This window comes from Theropithecus gelada, chromosome 20 (genome assembly GCF_003255815.1).
Source record: "Theropithecus gelada isolate Dixy chromosome 20, Tgel_1.0, whole genome shotgun sequence".
Classification (NCBI taxonomy): domain Eukaryota; kingdom Metazoa; phylum Chordata; class Mammalia; order Primates; family Cercopithecidae; genus Theropithecus; species Theropithecus gelada.
The window spans coordinates 75,553,352-75,573,947 of record NC_037688.1 but is presented as its reverse complement, the minus strand read 5'-3'; the positions used below and the strand labels follow the sequence as shown (position 1 = coordinate 75,573,947).

At 41.1% G+C, this 20,596-nt stretch overlaps 1 protein-coding gene across 5 annotated transcripts in view; it reads left to right on the top strand.

Annotated features, from left to right (window-relative positions):
• RBFOX1 (RNA binding fox-1 homolog 1) overlaps window positions 1-20,596 on the top strand; it is a 1,702,422-nt gene that overhangs the window by 1,033,659 nt on the left and 648,167 nt on the right. For all 5 annotated transcript variants that reach the window (XM_025370432.1, XM_025370439.1, XM_025370429.1 and 2 more), the window contains one exon: window positions 3,436-3,477. In XM_025370432.1, the coding sequence (XP_025226217.1) occupies window positions 3,451-3,477 (27 nt within the window). In that variant the 5' untranslated portion in view covers window positions 3,436-3,450. The remainder of the gene's footprint in view (window positions 1-3,435; window positions 3,478-20,596) is intronic.

Below are 20,596 nucleotides of genomic sequence, written 5' to 3'. Positions count from 1 at the left end.
TCTTACTCTTTGGAGCGGTTGTGTAACAGCTGCTTTAAAGTTTTTATTTGATAATTGCAACATCTTTGCTATCTGGATGTTGGTGTCTGTGAATGTCTTTTCCCATGCAAGTTTAGATTTTCCTGGTTCTTTGTATGCTAAGTCATTTCGGTTTGTATCCTGGGTATATTGAATATTGTGTTAAGAGACTCTAGGCCTTGTTTAAATCCCATGGAAGTTGCTGATATGTTTGTTTTAGTAAGCAATCAATCTTGTTGGTTTCAGGCTGAAAGCTCTTGCTTTTCTTCTGTGGATTTGTTTCCAGTATCAGTTCTGTTGGGTGTCTCCCATGTACATATCAAGTCTGGGACATGGGCAGTAGTCTGTTCCTTAGTTCAATTATCAAAGCTTATGGAAACTTTTTAGGGTCAGATACAGACATGAGCAAAGAGGTGAGTGCAAGAGTTTGTAAAAAAAAATACCGTATGAGGGTAATTTTCCCCCATTATTTTCTCTCCAGGATCCTCAAAGTAGTACTTGTTTTCTAGGGTTCCCCATTTTTTGTCCTCCACCCAGAAAGCTGGTGGTATTTTGTTTGTTTGTTTTTCATTTTTCTGTTCACATGCTTGTCATCTGAGTCTGCATTTAGGGCCATGTGTCGAGAGAAGAGAGGAAATAAAGAAAAGCAATGGGAGGTGGTAGTTGTTTGCCCAACCTCTTGGGACCGCAGTCGTAGATGTTAAGTGTCTGCAGCCGCCCCACTTGCCACTGTTGTTTATACAGGAACACTACCCTGAGATTGCCTGGAGACTGCAGCATAAGAGGACAGATAAACTTTTAAAAAGAAATAATAATAAAAAAAAGAACAATGGGGATTTTCCCTATTTGAGCATTAAGATTCCTGTATCTTGTTTCTCAAGACAAAACCAGAGTGCTTCTCCTGAGTCTCTATCTGCCTGGGTGTCTGATTTTCAGCTCTTGGCTTCCTTGCACCCACACTGAGGGGTATTGGTGGTGGGAGGTGGTAATTCACCACTTATCTGGTGGTACTTTAAATTTTGGTCGTTTTGTTTCCCCCTCTACTTGCTGCTATTTAATTTTCGGAGATCTCGAATAGCTGCCCCATGCATTCTACACAGATTTCCTCTCTGCGTTCAGTCGGGGAAGCAGGATGGATTGTTTTCTCTCCATCTCATCAAGAACCGAAACCTCACTACCTACTTCATTTATTTTATTGTGTTAAGACACACGTAAAATAAAATTTACCATTTTCACCATTTTACAGTATACATTTTACTGGCATTTAAGTAAACTCACAATGTTGTACAAATATTATCCAGTTTGAGAACATTTTAATCACCCCAAATAGACACCTCATATCCATTAAGCAGTCACTCCTCCTTTTCCATTAACCCAGTCCTCTGGCAACTGTTAATTTGCTCTCCGTTCTCAATGAATTTTCCCCACTTCATCTTTTAACAGTTTATGGAGACATAATTTACATAATATAAAGGCACCTATTTCAGGTGTATAATTCAATGTGGTTTTTTTTGGGGGGGGGATGTTTATAGAATTGTACCAGTTTCTTTTATAATTTTTTGGATTATTTCTCCTAGTCTTTTCTTCTTTAGTTTCTTTTTCTTCCTTTACTTTTATCTTTTTTTTTCTTTTTCTTTCAAGACGGAGTTTTGCTCTTGTTGCCCAGGCTGGGGTCTAATGGTGGGATCTTAGCTCACTGCAACCTCTGCCTCACGGGGTCAAGCGATTCTCCTGCCTCAGCCTCCCAAGTAGCTGGGATTACAGGCACCCAACACCCCACCCAGCTCATTTTGGTATTTTTAGTAGAGTTGCGGTCTCACCATATTGGCCAGGCTGGTCTTGAACTCCTGACCTCAGGTGATCCACTCGTCTTGGCCTCCCAAAGTGCTGGAATTACAAGCATGAGTAACCGCGCCCAGCCTTCCTTCCCTTTCTTTAATGATCTGTTTCACTGTATATTTAACACAAGATAGGAACCCTAATATTGTATATTTCTATGGTTTCTTTTCTTAAAAACTAAATGGTGTCTTTTAAGCATTTTTCAGATCTGTATATTTAAAACTTTGTTTCTCAATGATACATGTTATGCTACACTATCAGTATACTATGTTTTTAATTTTCCCATTATCACACATCATAATTTTTTTCATAAATAATGCTGTTGTTAATTGACATGGAAGTAAACATTTGTGTGCCTCTCTGTCTATTTTCTTAAGAGCTACTCTTAGTTGTAATATTTCTGGGTAAAAGGGCATAGAAAAGCACTGATTTTAGATTTTTGGGCTCTGGTGCATTCCTTAAGTAAAGATTCTTCTTTTTGTTTTAGAAAAAGTCAAAAGAAACTTTCTGTACAAAATGCGTAAAATATACATCAAAAGGTTCCTAAACCTCCATATCCCTTCGTAAAAGTTTCAAAAACTTACAGTATATTGTCTGGTGCTGGAAGTGGGGAGTTGTTTCATTGGTTAAAAAAAAAAAATACTGGAAAGATACAGAATAAAGGTGAATAAAGACCTAAATTTTATTTCGGCCTAAACTATTTTAGTTCACAGTGGAGTCTACTAGCTCCTGATGACAGAATGACCATATATCTCAAATTTCCTTGTGTGTGTTACTTTTTATCTGTGTTCTTAGCATAATCATGTAATACCACTCCACCCACCCCTCTTAACCCACCTGTGTTTTCTTGTTTGGATAATAAGTTATATGGCCACTCTAAAGAAGCATCCTTGGACATTAAGTAAAACATGTCAACAGGGCAAAGATAATTAATGCAGGGCATATGTATTGCTAACACTCATTTTTCTATCTGATAGTTGAAAGTAGAAACCCACCGGGGTTTCTTTCTCTGATAGAAGGATTGACCTCAGAATTCTCCCCCGTACAATCCTATGGGGACTTACTACCATCAGATTAGAACTGGACCATAAAATATAACCCAGTTGTCAAGGCATGTAGGTGACACTGCTGGCCCTAAACATTAGAGAAGACTGTGTGTTTTCCAGTGACTTATCACAACCATCTCGAGTGGACCTTTATGGAGGAATTCCTGCACCTGTGAGATAGGGCAAGCCGAGGTTTTCAGGGCAAAGGGTGGGGGGTTTCTTGACGAGAGGGGAGCTGCCCTTATCCCAGGCAGATGCTGCCTCCCACACATTCTCCTACACCTCTCTCCTAATCCCCTTTCCAGTCTCTGACGTATCCTAGCTGTGCTTCTGAATAACACAATTGAACTCTAAGTGAGGCTTGAGCTATGTGAGGCTTGAGCTATGTAGACCTAAAGAAAAATTAAATACATAATTAATTAATTATGGGTTTTCTTTGAGCTGAGTAATTAAAAGTAACTTTCTGTTTTCTTTCATGTTTTTCTGATGCAGAGCCTTCTGACTTTTCCCCTTCGTTTTCTCTTCTTTGTAGGTTTCAAGACAACAGATGAATTGTGAAAGAGAGCAGCTAAGGGTAGGTGCACCTGCTTGTAAAATGCTTCCTGATTCTCATTTTTGTGTGATAAGCAAAAATTTCCTTGTCTCTCCCAAGACACGGATTCTAAATAACAGACTTCATCTTAAGACTGGTAGAGTTGAAAATATTTATCCCAGCTAATTTAGTATTGATTGAGCTGGTAAATACAGTATATCTTCTTTTGAAGTGCCATTATAGTAGATATGGATTTTTTGATTTAGTTTCAGCAATAAATACTTCTCTTCTGGAATTTGTTTGACATCATTGTAGTCTTTTTATGTACAACACGAGGTCTAAGTAATAACAAAGGTCAAAAGGATGGCTTGCTGCCTTCTTAATATGGATACCAGGCTGTTTGCTGAGTGGCTAAAATGCTCTTTGGCTGTTGGCTGGGGTGGGTGAGCAAGGAATATGTCAAGGGCGTTTTCTAGGAGAATTTGCGTTATCTATAGACCTCTTGGTTTTAGTGACATTTTGTGTATATGGGAGAGGGAGACAACATTTTAAACCTCATATTCTATTTCCCCACTTAAAAATGAAACTGTCTTGGTGCTCAGGTATATCGGTGTAAGGAGTATTCCCCAGATGTGGAGGGAGTGTTTGGTTATAAATGGAGCTTGGTGACATTGTTCGGCTTTCATCGCGTCTCAGTGGACATTCTTCTTGGTATGGGGATGGCATTTTTAGAAACAATGGGATTTCTCCCCATTTGTTTTCTTTTAAATGAATTCATGTTTTCGGTGGACGAGATTCAAATTATGATTGGTCTATCTTTCATGTCACTAATGGAATTTGGCAGTTTTTACTGGACAATGTGCCTTGTAGCCATGTTTTCAAATTGTTATAAAAATTAGAGAAATATGCTGCTTTTAAAACCACAACAGTGTGATTTGGCGTCGGGAAACCACTGTGCCCAAAGGTGTCTAATAAATAAGAATAATGTATCAGACAGGCCTAATACCTTCGTACACTGCCCTGTAACTTCAGAGCATTTACCTAATGATAGTGTCATGATGGCAATAATTTGTAGAGTTGCTTGCGTCTGACAGTTGCTGTTCGCATCAGGTTTGTCAAGTACTTGGGTAAAATAACAGAATCCAGGTGCATGAAACCAAGAAAGCGAGTTAAGGTTTTCTGTTTCTTTTATGCATATTTATGTACTATCTCAGTATGGCCCTCTCTACCCACTTTCCTTCAAGTACCTGTGCCAACATTAGTTGTAACCCTTTCCTTCATGGAACAGACTTCAAGACGTTTTAAGCTTTTCTGAACTCTCTTACTGCCTTTTTTTTTTTTTTTTTTCCTGCAGTCTGAATTACTGGTTCATCCTATTAAATAATGTATTACAACTTCAGATTTCTCTTGCTGTTTGGATGGGGACGATGGCCAGAACTAGGTCAGAGCTAGATAAAGAGAAATATGTGCCTTTGTCTCCAGGAGTCCCTGATAAATTCCTGAGAATTAAGATAATTTTTTTTTTTTTTTTTTTTTTTTTTTTTTTTTTTGGAGACGGAGTCTTGCTCTGCCGCCCAGGCTGGAGTACAGTGGCCGGATCTCGGCTCACTGCAAGCTCCGCCTCCCGGGTTCACGCCATTCTCCGGCCTCAGCCTCCCGAGTAGCTGGGACTACAGGCATCCGCCACCACGCCCGGCTAGTTTTTTGTATTTTTAGTAGAGACGGGGTTTCACCGTGTTAGCCAGGATGGTCTCGATCTCCTGACCTCGTGATCCGCCCATCTCGGCCTCCCAAAGTGCTGGGATTACAGGCGTGAGCCACCGCGCCCGGCCTGAATTAAGATAATCTTGAAATCTCTATTGCAAATGGCACTTGCCTGGCAAGTTAAGGACACAGTAGGTAATGAAGGGTTTATTTGCATTTTAAGGGATTATTTCTCATTGATGACTTCATTGTCGACAGCGGCGCGGTTTAGGTTCAAGAATGGAGTCTTCCCCTCTCTGTTACATAAATGCAGGGAGTGGCTTGATATTAACATAATGGTTCATTGACATTAGTCACCAGTGAGGCTCCAGTAGCCCCATCTCTAATATCAGGAACCAGTGCTTTGTTTGTTGTTACTTTTGTGGTCACTGTTTTTCCTTTTTAAATGAATTAATGTTTTGAATCGATAGATGGCGCATTTGATTGGATAGAGCACACATATATAGGGTTCAAAATTTAAATACTACCAAAGAGAGTGCAATGGAGTTTTCCCTTCCCACGTGACTCAGGCATCCAGCTCCCTCTGGGAGACCCCCAGTGTGATTAACTACTGGTAGCTATCTCATCTGTAGATATTTTCTTCTGTCCTCTTCATTTTTGTTCTCTGTCTTTCCATCTCTTTTTCTTCCTCCTTTCCTCTCTCTCTCTTTTCCTTTCACGTCTGTGTCTTTAAGAGCCCCTCCACCACCTCAAAAGAAAACTTCCTTTATTAAGGTGACTTTTTTTTTTGGGGGGGGGGACAGAGTTCCTTTCTTTTGCCAGGCTGGAATGCAGTGGTGCAATCTCGGCTCAGGGCAACCTCTCACTCCTGGTTTAAGCAATTCTCGTGCCTCAGCCTCCAGAGTAGCTGGGATTACAGGCACGTGCCACCACGCCCAGCTAATTTTTTTTTTTTTTTTTTGGCAGAGATGGGGTTTCACCATGTTGGCCAGGATGGTCTCGATCTCCTGACCCTGTGATCTGCCTGCCTCGGCCCCCCAAAGTGCTGGGATTACAGGTGTGAGCCACTGCGCAAGGCCTGAGGGGGACATTTTTTAAGGATTTCTGAAAGAAATTTAGAACTGAAATGTAAATACCTGTGCATCTCAATGCAATGCATTTTCCTTAATCTCCTTTTGCTTTCTTAGAAAGAGAGTGGAAGAAAAATAGAAATCTGTTTAGTTATCACATCGTTGAAGGATAACTGTCTGCAAGCCACAATTAAAATGTGTCCTAAGTGCAGCAATGAAAATGTATTTCCAGATTTGCTATCCAGATGACTAGGACTGTGGCCGTGTTATCACGTTGAGGGTCCTTCATTAGTGCGTTCTGTTGTCAGAATTCAGGGATATAAGTGGATAGTTGTAAAATTTATTCCTTTTCCTTGGCCTCCTGGAAATAGCAGATGATGCAGAAAGATAAAGCTGCTATTTCTGTTTTGTGCCCATCGAAGCTGTGTAGGAACTGGCGTATCCTATACTTGGTCTTAGGATCTCCTTTCTTTTTCTCACGAAGCCTAAGTTAATTTTTCCAAAACAGACTCTGTGAAGTGCTTAGTATCTTGAAGATATTAAGAAGTCTTTAAAACGATTATATGATTAATTTTAGGAAATACCATGTTAAAAAAAAAAAAAGCGGAAATGTTTTTGTTTTTTAACTGCAGGACTTCTCATAGCCTTTAATGTGCAAAGGTGAAATACAAAGAGTTCAATATAATATACAACTTTTTTCTAACTCAGCTGACTACAAAGCATTTTTGGTTGTAGGACATACTCTTGAAATCATATCAGTATTATCAGTTAAGATGCTATTATCTGTGAGTTACAGAAAAGCTAAGAGTTATTTACAAAAATAAATAACTCTCCACCTCCCAGTTCCAGGGTGGATTCAGAGGCTTTTCGGTATCAGGGTAGTGGTTTGGAATCCCTGTACTTCCCTTGGCCTTTCCTTCTTCCAAGATGGCTGCCATCTACCCCATATCACTTTCTCACAGGGCAGCACTCTCATCAGAAGGAAGGAGAGGAGGAGCGGCTCCTTCACAGCTCTTGCATTTTATTGGTGGAAAATAATTCCCAGAATTCGTCACTGCAGCCCTTTTCTTAGATCTCATTGGCCAATCTGTACATCAGTCACTGGCAAGGTGAACTGGAATCTCAGTGATTGGCTGCAGCAGTTATGATTCATTTCCAGCATCAGGCACATTGTCACCTGAACATAAACAGGATTTACTTAAACTGGAGGAAGGAGACAATGCACTCCAGAGTAGTTACCAAGTGGAGTCTGCCACAAAAGGAATCCACAGGGGTCCACTGTGTTTGTCAGGGTGCTGGTTTCCTGTCATTACTTTTCATTACTCTCTTTCATCCTACATATATGGGCTCAGCAACTGTGTGAATTCTGGTTTGTGGAATTTGACACAGATGCTTTGCTGCCAGCCTTGAATCTCACAGGTCACATCGCCCATCCTAACCTATATCCTAACTTTTCTACCCATCTTGGCACTGTCTTTGTATTTTGCCTTGGGTAATTTGGACTGCACTGGATATAGTCTTTGCTCATATCCCCTCAGCATTAGGTGTGGACAGCAGGCATGAGGCATCGTACCTTAGTTGCCAGCTCAGCCCAGATACGCTGTCCATGAGCTTTCTGGCTCCTACCCTTCCCAAGAGAAGGGCATCAGCCAGTTACTCCTAACAGGAGGATCACTCTTCTCAGAGAACTATTGGGATTACTCACATTGCTCAGTTGTTATGCAAACTACACAACAGGGGACTTGTTCATTCTTCCATCCCAAGGTTTGTCAATCTAGACTAGACTGAGCCTTCTTCTGAGCTTGCAATTCACATTATTGGCTGGATTCTTCTGGGGAGATGGTCACAGGAGCTCACTAAGGAATCTGTGCATGAATCACTCCTGATTCTATGGGCTGTATTTACCAGCTTGTTCCAGCATCACTACAGGTCATGGTGATAGTTGTGCACTGACCATATCCAGTTATCAACATTTACCTCTCCAGCATCTGAACCAACAGAGGGACAAATAAACAAGTAAGACAGAAATAATATGATCCCAGGAGCCTTTGTTTTCCTGAACAATCTACCGGTTGAGGGAGATTGTATGGTCATAGGGTGGGAGATTCCAGTGCCCACTTTTCTGAGCACTCATAAAATATTTGATTACAAAGGGATCTCTGTGCTTGAGTATTAGATGTTGGTTTGGGGGCTAATTAACGAGCTCAGTTAGAAAACTACTAAGTAGCCAAATGCATGAATGCCAGATTCTGTTCTGTGGATTCAAATACTGATCTGCAGTATGGCAACGTACACTGTAGTCAGCATTCTGGGAAGGGTGGGTAGGGCTGGTGAAGTACTGGTTGTGGACTTAGGTTCAGATCCAACTTCTAAATGCTCCTTAGTGTCTCAGAGCTTGACTGTATACATAAAATGAGAATAGCTTTCTCATAGGATTGGTGACTGGATAAAACAATTTAGTTAAAGCACTGCCAAAAAAAAAATGCAGACCTCGTAGTCAACAAGGTGAGCTACTGTTAATACAGTATTATTCCCAAGAATTATTTCACTTCTCTTCCTCCTAGAAATACCAGCCAAGAGCATACAGACAGCACATATCTATTGCCACCCAACTCCCCACAAGAAAAGACAACACAAAGGGCAGGCTCTGTAGTTGATGACATGGCAAAATATTTAGGAGATAACTCCCTCTCAGTTAAGGTTATTTGGAATGCAAACAATAGAGACAGGTTCTTAAGCAGAAAAGGCACGCACCCAGGCCTCCCAGGAATCAGAGCTTAGAATGGGAAAGCTGTCTGAACTCCACATATCTCTTGCTCATCTCCTGTCTTTGTTTCTCTTCGTGGGTCCTCTCTGGATTTTTCTTTTGATAAAGACTCCCTCTACCTTTATGCACACATGACACCTTCTGGCCCCTAAATGTATGCTGCATCACTTTCCACCGGTATAGGGACGGACCATCAGTGCATCCTGGTTACACATTCCTGAAAAGAAGCCTGATTGGCTTAGTCTGGATCAGTTGTTCACTCTGGGCCAATTGGATCTGTCCAGGGAAATGGTATGAAGAAACATAGTTGCCCAGGGCCAACTCTTGAGGGAAGACTTCATTATTGGGGAAAAGGAGCCATTGCTGGCTGAGTAAATAACATCAAAGATGCCAGGCGCGGCGGCTCATGCCTGTCATCCCTGTACTTTGGGAGGCTGAGGTGGGTGGATCACTTGAGGTCAGGAGTTCGAGACCAGCCTGGCCAACATGGTGAAACCCCGTCTCTGCTAAAAATACAAAAATTAGCCAGGCATGGTGGCAGGCCCCTGTAGTCCCAGCTACTCCAGAGGCTGAGGCAGGAGAATTGCTTGACCCCGGGAGGTGGAGGTTGTAGTGAGCAGAGATCATGCCACTGCACTCCAGTCTGGGCGACAGAGGGAGACTGTCTGAACAAACAACAACAACAACAACAACAACAAAACCCACAATAAAAAACCACCGAAGATATAGATATAGATATCTGCTATGCTTTCAAAACATGGCTATCAGCGTTGAACAAAGGATCCTGGAAAATACATGTGCTACCACCAACTGCTAGCTCTGTATTTCCCAAAATATAAGACACCTACCCCACGTCTTATTCACAGCTTTCAGGCGAACACCAAGTCTTTAAGAAAGGGGGAATCGCTTAGAGAGAAAGTTACTCCCCTTTCCATTCTCTCTCAGTCCTTTTTATGTCAATGAGAAACTCGTAGTTTAAACTAAAGTATCTTTAACAGTGCTCTAACGCTTTCTAAGCTTTCTTTTTAAGGGAAAGGGAGTGTGCCTCAGGCTGAGAGCCTACAGCCCTAGAGCATCTCTTTGCACTTTAAAAACATTGTTTGCAAAATGTAGTTAAGAATCAGGGGCCTGGAGCTAGGCCTACTGAGATAAAATCTAGACTTTGCAATTTAGCACTTTGTAGCCTTGTACATGTTACTTAAATCCTCTCTACCTCAAATTCCTCAACTGTGTAGTGGAGATAATCATTGCACCAATTTCATAAGTTTTTTTGTGTGTGTGTACATGCGCATGTGTCTTTGTGTCTGTATATTTGCATGCAAAAAAGATTAAAATAATTAATGCATGTGGGGTTGTTAGAAAGGTGTCTGGAATAGAAAAGGTTCTTAATTATTGTTGGATATTAATGGATTTTTTTCATTAACTTTTATGTGTGACTATTGATATTGGTTTTTCATTTGCAGTGGCAATACAAAGTTTTCTTGGCACATGTCGTATTTTATGTTCCATTTATTGTTTCATTTATTTAAGTTAAAAATGGGTTGCTTTAAAGATAAATATTAACTTCATAATGTTACAGATTGCCCACAGTTATGACAGAGATTGTGATACCGGAATGCAAATGACTGAGTTTTTTTAGAAATACTCAAATCATGGTACCCGCCTTGTGAAGGAGGTTGTAGAGCAGATCTGCATTATCAATATTTAATTTGCCAGTTAGAAGCGAGTTTCTCATTTCTGCTAGATATAAGAGTGATGTGGATGGCATAATGCAAATTGCTAATGATCATCTTGGCTTAAACCCATCGCCTTCATCTGGACATCAGATAATGAAACTTCCCGACTGCCTTGGAATTGAGCTATCAGAATCAGAGATACCTTCCCCCGCCGTGTCTTACCCCTCCCTGCTTTTTAAAGCCCAACTTTTCATTCCTTAGTGGCTCTTATGATAGCATGGGAGAAAATGTAAGCCCCCCTTCTCCCCACTCCTTGGTGAGACCTCACAAGATCCATGAGTTCTTCCTGACTATAATTTAAGATGGTTCATTGCAGAAATGCCTGCTTCCATTCAGTTATTTATTCAAGAAATATTTTCTGAGCACAACCATATGCCAGTCACTGTGCTAGGCAGTAGAGGTATAATAATATACTAAAACTTGCACCGTTCTTATTCTCTTGTACCTCACAGGCTAGTGGAAAAGACACACATTTGTCAAATAATCATTGACAACCATTGGCAAAAAATGTCCAACTTGAAACTGATGAATACGAGAAACAAGAGATACTATGTAAAAGGGTATGAACAGAAGAAGCTTACCTAATTGACCTTCACTTATCAAACGTACCAGATTAATACATACTGTCCCATCTCTTTTTAAAACATATTGGCAGATGTGCACAGCATCCTATGCAGTGACTGTTTGGTACAAGTTTACCTTTCTCTTCACCCGTTGCGGTGTCTGCTTGCCAAGAGTCAGTTGTATTTATTCCCAGGGCTGCTTCTGCCAGCTGCACTTTTTATTGTAATTACATTATTTAGTGGAATATTATGTAAACTGATGAAAAATGAGTGCAGTAAGAAAAAGAGCTGTTTCTATGAAAACTAAATGCTTTGGAAACATTGTGTGAAAACAGGATTCAAAAATTATTTTGATTAGCTGTGGGTGAGAGGACTGTAAAATATTCGTGGAAAAAAACCCTCAGAAATCTGGAAAGATCCTGCAGTCAGATTCTTTTCAGTGTGTCTTGACATTCTCATTCCACTTTAATCAAACCCAGAATTGATGCCATAGACCAGGAGTTAGCAAACTTTTGCTGAAAAAAGCCAGATTGTGACTATTTTAGTATCTGAAGGCCATAGGGTCTCCATTGCCCCCACTCAACACTGCCATAGTAGCACAAAGGTAGCCATAGATAAAATGAATGATTGAGGCTATGTCTCAATAAAACTTTATTTACAAGAACAGGCAGTGGGTCATAGTTAGCCAACCCCTGCTGGTGACTGAAATGTTAGTGAGGTGTATGTGGGAAGGATAATGAGGGATTTTTATCGACAGAGAAATCACTCAAAGAAAAGGCCTTAGACTCACATCAAAGATCAACAAACGCATGAACGTTCATATATTTTACATTAAAACAAAAGATTGAAGTTACTTCTGTATCACTTTAAAAGTGATTCCTTGCTTGAAGGACTTCCAGTTAAGTACCTTCTCCCATTCCCAGATGAAATGACTTTTAAAGAATAGAATAGCTACAACTAGGGCTGGAAACGCAAAATAAAATTATGCTTATTTTTATGTTCCAACCCTAATGACTCAGAACCCCATCTGTCTATAATGGAAGAACAAATTTATCCTTTTTTATTGAATCCCCCAGCAAGTAATTTCTGGGACTCCCCAAGGAGGGTGACATTTCCAGGTATACATCCTGGTGCTTGTCCTATGCAAACTGTTGTTCAGCTGTTCCAGAATTCTTCCCTGTCTTAAGAAAAGCCTAGTAACTTCCTTCCTTGGATTGTGCTGTCCTCAGTAGCATCCCTCTGTAAGCATGAATACCATTCTTTGCATTAGCTTTCCAAATGATCAGCTAAAGCCAGACTTCAGTGATCAGCTCAGGGATTAGCAGAGATCCCAGGTAGGTGGTGAGTTGCAGAGAGGACTCTCAGGGTTCAGGCCTGAGATCTTCATGGTTGATGAGATTTCATGTATGTTCTCGTGTGTGTGTGTGTGTGTGTGTGTGTGTGCGCACACGCATACAAGGAAAAAACTGGCAGAAGTTTGCTTGCTTTAATATCACGTAACGAATGGTCCCACCTTTGTGATTTTCTCCAAGCAGAGGGAGTTTGCCCCAAAGTAATTAGTTCTCTGCTTCTAGAAGCTGCAGGAACGCAGGGAAATAATCCCCAGGGGCAGCTTCTCTACTAAAATAAGAAATTCATAAATGCATTTAACATGTTTTTAAAATGTTGTCTTCACAAGACCTGTTCCATACAGAGCTTATATATTCTCCAGTCTTTGCAAGAACATTAATTGATGAACACAAGGAAATCAACTTCTTGATTGATTCTGGTCAAGAAATCAGCCAACTAGTCACAGATTTTAATTTCTCCAACTTCATTGTGAAATATGATTAAATAAAGAAGTGTACAGGTATCCACTGTCCTTCATTTTTGATGCTGAATCTTATAATTCACATATATGTTAATTAATTCTTTATTTGAGTCTCTCCAGGCATTTAAACACTTTATATGGAGAAGACTCAAAAGTTAACACATTTAGGATATTTGGCTTAATATTCATTCTCCCTTTCCCTTGCTTTAATTTAGCCTATTATCCCCAGTCATCATGCCTCTTTCCAGGGCAAATCTATCCCCATTTCTTGCTTTATCGTTAAATCTGTATCAAACAGCTCCAAGCAAATCGCTAATGCTGACATTTTAATTTATCATAGCTACTCTTCATTTCTATGACTGATGTCTCAGCAAGGACTTGTCTTCCTGCTCTATTCCTTTGAGGTCTAAATACCATTCCAGGAGAAAAAAAAAAAAATACTTGATAGGCAACGGAAATAGGGCAGGAAGCAAATAATAGGGCGTCTCTAGCTTCCTCTAGTTGGGGGTAGGAAGAGGCAAGTTTCAGCAGGATTGAGTAACGAGCAGGAAACTCTTCCTTCCTGATGATGCAGACAAACCCGAGATGGTCCTAAGAAAAATGGCAATGAGACAGCAAAGCCTTCTGTCCTCCTTCATGGACATAGATAAACTTCCTTTAGCCTATGCTTTGTATGTGGATGAATCGTGGGTATAGCAAGCACATGCTTTCTTGTTGTGTTGCAGCCAACGGACATTTCTGCCTATGGTAGCTAGTACTTTGTTACTCTATTCGGGTTACATTTCCTCTTTCACATGTGCAGTCTTGGAGCGACGATAAATCAAGACACCCGCCCCTAGCCATCAGGTGTAGATATGGCCAAGGCAGGACTGTTGAAATTCTTTCTCCTGAGACTCTGAATATTGAGTAGAGTAATGCTAAATATGGTGAAGAAAACAAGCATGATTGAAAATCTGGAGTTGATTCATTTCGGTAGTGATATCCTGGTGAAATTGAGTGAAGAGACTGCTCCCAGGGCTAGACCTCAGATTCACCCTCATTCCTACCTTTATGTTTAAGTCTGGTTATCCATCCATCCATCCCTTAAGCTACCTCATCTCATTCAAATGATCGCTTTTTTTTTTTTTTTTTTTTGCTGAAGTTAGTCAGACTTACTCCTTTTTTTCCTGTGATCAAAGAATCCCTCTTGATATACTGGGGAAATGTGCTAAACTTGGAGAACTGCAGAGCCAAGAGTTTGGTTAAAGGTTTGCTAAAAGCCAACTCTTCATCATACCCTGCTATGCGTCCCTGATGCCTCTGTGGATTGGCACTGACTTTATGTATTGGCAGCTAAGAGAAAGGAGCTATTGGTTTCAGGCACATGCAGGGCTAGATGCTTACCTGAATTTGTACATCTTTTTGGCTCAATTCTCAGTCATCAAGAGCAGGGAGGCACAGGAAGAAAGGTCTATGCTCCAGGGTCTTTGGAACCCTGTCCTTCCCTGTATGAGTAAGATATTCCCCCCAACCACAGGGGACCACCCAGGTGCCCACAGATAAAGGATCTGTATCAGTATCAAACAGATAGCAGTGTCAGAGGAACTTGTGATGTTATGGGATCATCACGTCTCTCTGCCAAGTTATTCCTTCTCAGAGTACCCTTCAACGGCCACTGAAAATGTTTATAATAAGTGCCATTTCCTCAGTTCCACCCCAGACCTACTGGATCAGATATCTGGAGATGAACCGAGGCACTATCTATTTTTAACCCATTTCTCACGTGGGAATGAGAGTTGAGAATAGTGCTTTTCAAATTAAACTGGTAAAATGTTTTGATGTCTCAGCCTCACCCTAGGAATACAATTGGCCCTTCATAGCTGTAGGTTCCATATTTGCAGATTCAACCAACTGTGGGTCAGAAATATTTAGGGGAAGAAAAAACCCCAAACGCACACCTGTATCTGTACTGAACATGTGCAGATTTTTCTTCTTGTCATCGTTCCCTAAACATTCTGGATAGTAACTGTTTATGTAGCATTCACATTGCATTGGGTAGTCAACTAATCTAGAGATGTTTTAAAGCATATGGGTAGATGTGCATAGGTTATATGCAAATATCACTCCATTTTATATCAGAGACCTCCTTTTATATCAGCATCCATGGACTTTGGTATTCACATGAAGTCTTGACACCAAGGACCATGGATATGGAGGAACAGCTATACTAAATTATCATGTTCTATGGGCTGAGTTGTGTCCTCACAAAAGTCATGCATTGAAGTTCTAGCCTCCAGCAACTCAGGATGTGACTATATTTGAAGCTAAAGTCTTTAAAAAGATAAGTAAGATGAAGATAAAATGAGTCCATAAGGATGGAACCTAATCCAGTATGACTGGTGTTCTTTTCTTTTTTTTTTTTTTTTTTTCTCGAGATGGAGTCTCACTATGTTGCCTAGGCTGGAGGGCAGTGACATGATCTCCACTCACTGCAACCTCCGCCTCCTAGTGATTCTCCTGCCTCAGCCTCCTGAGTAGCTGGGACTACAAGCATCCGCCACCATACCCAGCTAATTTTGTATTTTTAGTAGAGACGGGGTTTCACTATGTTGCCCAGGCTGGTGTTGAACTCCTGACCTCAGGTGATCCACCAGCCTCAGCCTCCTAAAGTGTTGGGATTACAAGCGTGGGCCACCACATCTGGCCGGGTGGTGTTCTTAACAGAAGAGGAGATTAGGACACAGACACACACAAGAGGTAAACTACATGACCCGAAGGGAGATGACCACCTACAAGCCAAAGGAAGATGGTCTGAGAAGAAACCAACCCTCCTGATACCTGAGTCTTAGACTTCTGGCCTCCAGCACTGTGGGAAAATAAATTCCTGTTGTTTCATTTCCCTGGTCCACAGTACTTTGTTACAGCAGCCCCAGCAAACACACCTCAAGGCCTCGTGAGGATCAAATACATTGCTACTAAAATCAAAAGCATATGAACAACCAAACAAACAAACAAACAAAAGCCCCCAAAACTTGATAGTTCATCCTGATGTGTATTAGTTCCACTGATTTAATTACATATTTTGAATCCTATTGCCCTCTTGAAATACCATGTTAAACCAGCTATGGTATCATAGTCCCTGTGTATGTGCATTTTCTTGTTTGCTTAAGAAGTAGTGGACTCCATTTGGGGACAGAGATGGCATCCTTGGCTCCCTCTGTGTCACCACCACATACAGCAAATCAGATGGACACAGCAATCCTCTATAGGTCGATATGGACGGAGAAAGGAACAGATGAGTATGTGAGTCACAGCGTGTTACTAGGTTTAATCTCTGGAGTTTACAGCCTCCTGTGAGACCAATTCTGTATGGAGACTCATTTGTCACCTTACCTAAATGAGCAAGCAACTGGTGTTTGGAAGAATGCATTCTAATATTTCATGGTTTAATGCCCCTAGCTTAGAAATTTTGCTTCTGTCCAGCTTTCTTCTACCAGAGGTAGAAGGTGCTTGTGTGGTCCTTTTAGAGATGATCTGATGGAGCCAGGTAATCTGCTTTCTTCACGTGCAGGTCTCGCCTTGAGTGCCACCTTTCCCCTGATACACTCCGCCTCCCCACTCGTGTTCAGCATCATCTCCACACACCCTGCCTAGTTCCTCTGTCCACATGCTTCATGATTTTGCATGGGTTTCCTGAACCTTCTTCTGTAGCAAAGATGCCATCTATCTAAGGCGCTGACCCTCTTTTAAACCATTTTTCTAAAATTGACAAATAAAAATGGTATATCCTTATTGTATACAGCATGATGCTTTAATACGTGTACATTGTGAAATGGCTAAATTGAACTAATTAGCATTGCATGACCTCACGTACTTATCTTTTTTTTTTAAGATAAGAATACTTAAAATTTGCTCTCTTAGCAGTTTTGCGGAATATAATACCCTGTGATCACCTGTAGTCGCCATGTTGCACAGTAGATCCGATGAAGTAATTCCTCCTGTCTAATTGAACGTTTGTATTATTTGACCATTATCTCCCAAATCCTCCAGCCTCCCAGACTCTGGTAGTCACCATTCTACTCTTGCTTTTATGAGTTTAATTTTTTTAGATGCTCCCTGTAAGTGAGCTCCTGGAGCACACGTCTTTCTGTGTAAGGCCGTAACCCTTGTGTTTTTTTCCCCACAGTCACCTGTGTAAAACCCTATACCCAGAGAATAAGAAATAACAAAAAACTATTATTGACTAATCGAAATGGTTGAATTCACTCCAAGGTGGAAAAAAAGTTATGCAAACATCTGAGTCGCTTTAGTGTGTTTGATAGTATTTGCATGAGAACCTTAAAGCCTATAGTCATTGGGCACAAACACATGCTAAGCATTTCACATATTAGTGCACAGAGTGTCTTTAATTCACAGTTAGAGAAAAAGTGGGGTTAAGAGTTACAACCATGCCTATAATCCCAGCACTTTGGGAGGCCGAGTCGGGTGGATCACGAGGTCAGGAGATCAAGACCATCCTGGCTAACACGGTGAAACCCCGTCTCTACTAAAAATACAAAAAACTAGCTGGGCGTGGTGGTGGGCGCCTGTAGTCCCAGCTACTTGGGAGGCTGAGGCAGGAGAATGGTGTGAACCCGGGAGGCGGAGGTTGCAGTGAGCTGAGATCCGGCCACAGCACTCCAACCTGGGCAACAGAGTGATACTCCCTCTAAAAAAAAAAAAAAAATGGAGTTACAACCATAGCTAATTGTGGAGCTGGGAATTGAACCTATGTCTATATTCACTTGTTTTGACAAACATGGTAGGCTACGTCGATGTCTACTGAGATTGCCTTAGCTCAAGGTAAGAATGCATGTGCTGCCAGGTGCGGTGGCTCACGCCTGTAATCCCAGCACTTTGGGAGGCCCAGGCGGGCGGACCACAAGGTCAGGAGATCGAGACCACCCTGGCAAACACGGTGAAACCCCGTTTCTACTAAAAATACAAAAAAATTAGCCAGGCATGGTGGTGGGCACCTGTAGTCCCAGCTTCTCGGGAGGCTGAGGCAGGAGAATGGCGTGAACCTGGGAGGTGGAGCTTTCAGTGAGCCGAGATCACGCCACTGCACTCCAGCCTGGGTGACAGCGCGAGACTCTGTCTCAAAAAAAAAAAAAAAAAAAAAAAAGAATGCATTTGCTTTGAAGAAAAGAACTCAAATGATCAGTCCCATTGTGAGGCTAAGATATGAGAAAGGTGTGGTATTTTATTACTTTGGACTTTGGGGTTAGACCTAGCATTGAGGCCTAACCTTTGCAGGATCCAACTATGACAGCTGGAAAATGCCTCCCCTGGTTAGTTAGATATTTAGATAGCTACCAGATGTGCTGAGTATTTTATGTGCAAAGTTTTAGGTGCTACCAGTTAAATTCTTTAACATCTACCTTCTTGACCCTGACTCATAAAGCGGGAGGTGTTTTTGTTAAAAGTGTAGAAATTTTTCCACAACTATAGCAGCAATTATAGAAATCTATGTGTTCTAATTTAAGTTCTCTTCACAGTCAGGACTGCAGTCACTGAGTGGATTGGTGGTTGAAATCATTTCTTCTTTGTATGCCAGAATTTTCCAAGGAGAAAAGGAAAGAAAACACAAAGGTTTGGTTCTACAAGAGGAACATTTGATGTCAACTGTGTCTTCCCAGCCAGTGAGTGGCAGAATCCTTCTGTTTCTAGCCGTTTACTTATTTTGAACCCAGACCATTTATTTTCTAAAAACAGATCACTCATGTGGTAGCTTGTATACCAAACTGTGGAATTTTTCATTCCAAAGACACATGGAAGTGCCTCTTTATATTTCTAACACACATTAACAGATTATGCACACAGAGCATTTACTGTAAGTAAATAATAATAAGATAAGCTGAAGGGACACACACAGAATCTATAGCAGGCATATATCTGAGGGGGAGCTCATATGCCAACCCCAGCCTTCCATGCTTGTGACATGGGCCCCGAGAACTGATCAGGTGATCCTTAAACCAAACCCAGAAGGTGATCTTGAAAGCTCACTTTAAGCAAAGTTCTTCCAGGCTGCCGAAACGACTAGTTCACAGTTGGTACTCAAGTTGAAATGTATTAGTTTTTTATTGCTGCCCTAACAAATTACCATACACACACACAAAAATAGTGGTTTATAGAACCAAAATTTACTATTCTGCGGTTCTTTAGGTCAGAATTTCAACATGAATTTCACTGAAGTAAAACTGAAATGTCGCCAAGGCTGTGTTTCTTCTGGAGGCTCTAGGAGAGAATACTTTTTTTTTTTTTTTTTTTTTTGGCTCATTCTGATTGGGGGCAGAGTCCAGTTCCCTGTAATTATAGAATTGAGGTCCCTGTTTTCTTACTGGCTGTGAGCTGAGGGTCATTCCTAGTGTCTAGAGGGGGCCATATATATATTTTTATATTTCATGGCTCCTTCCTTCATCTTTAAAGCCAGCCATGGTTTAATGAATCATTTTCATGGTTTGACTTTCTCATGACTCTTCTTCTGTTGTATGTGTCGGGCTGCTTTCTGTCCTGCTTTTAAGGGTTCATGTGATTACGTTGGGTCCACCCAGATCATCCAGGATAATCTCCCTATTTTAAGATCCATAAGTATAATTCCATTGGCAAAATCCTGTTTGCCATGTAACATAGCATACATAGATCTAACATCAGCCAGCCAAAATCGTTGGGTCCAAAATCATGCCACACTGTTTATGTAGTATCCCCACTCTCGGTAGACTGGTTCTCCATGTGTATTCAAACACTGCAGACATTTGATTTGTGTTCTGGGATGATCCACCTCCATGTTCATGTAAAATATCGAAAGTCAGAGGCCAGAGCATTCAGAACTACCATCCAAGGTAGCCCAGGGTGGTCATTGGCCCAGGACTCACCCCTGCCTGTCTTTTGAACCTCTTTTTTCACAGTCCCTACTGGCATTCATTGTTTCACCATTTAAGTCCAGCGGTTACAAAGCATTGTTGGAATGTCTACCATAATGTCACTGACTCTTTGATACTATTTATTCATTTATTTTTTTTGAGACAGAATTTCACTTTGTTGAATTTCAATTCACAATTGAAAAACAATTTCATCTGTTTCCCAGGCTGGAGTGCAATGGTGCAATCTCGGCTCACTGCAACCTCTGCCCCCCGGATTCAAGAGATTCTCCTGTCTCAGCCTCCCAAGTAGCTGGGATTACAGGTCCCCGCCACCACGTCTGGCTAATTTTTCGTATTTTTAGCAGAGATGGAGTTTCACCACGTTGGCTAGGCTGATCTCGAACTCCAAACCTCAGGTGATCCACACGCCTCGGCCTCCCAATGTGCTGGGATTACAGGTGTGAGCCATCACGCCCGGCCTGTAACTATTTTATTGCCTGCTAGTTCTGTTGATTTCTGCTCACAAACTGTGTCAAGTAAGGTAATGAGAATGTAGAAATGTAAAAATTATTAAAACAAGAAGCATTTTTATGTGTCACCTAAGTGCTAAGTAAAACACATGAATGAATG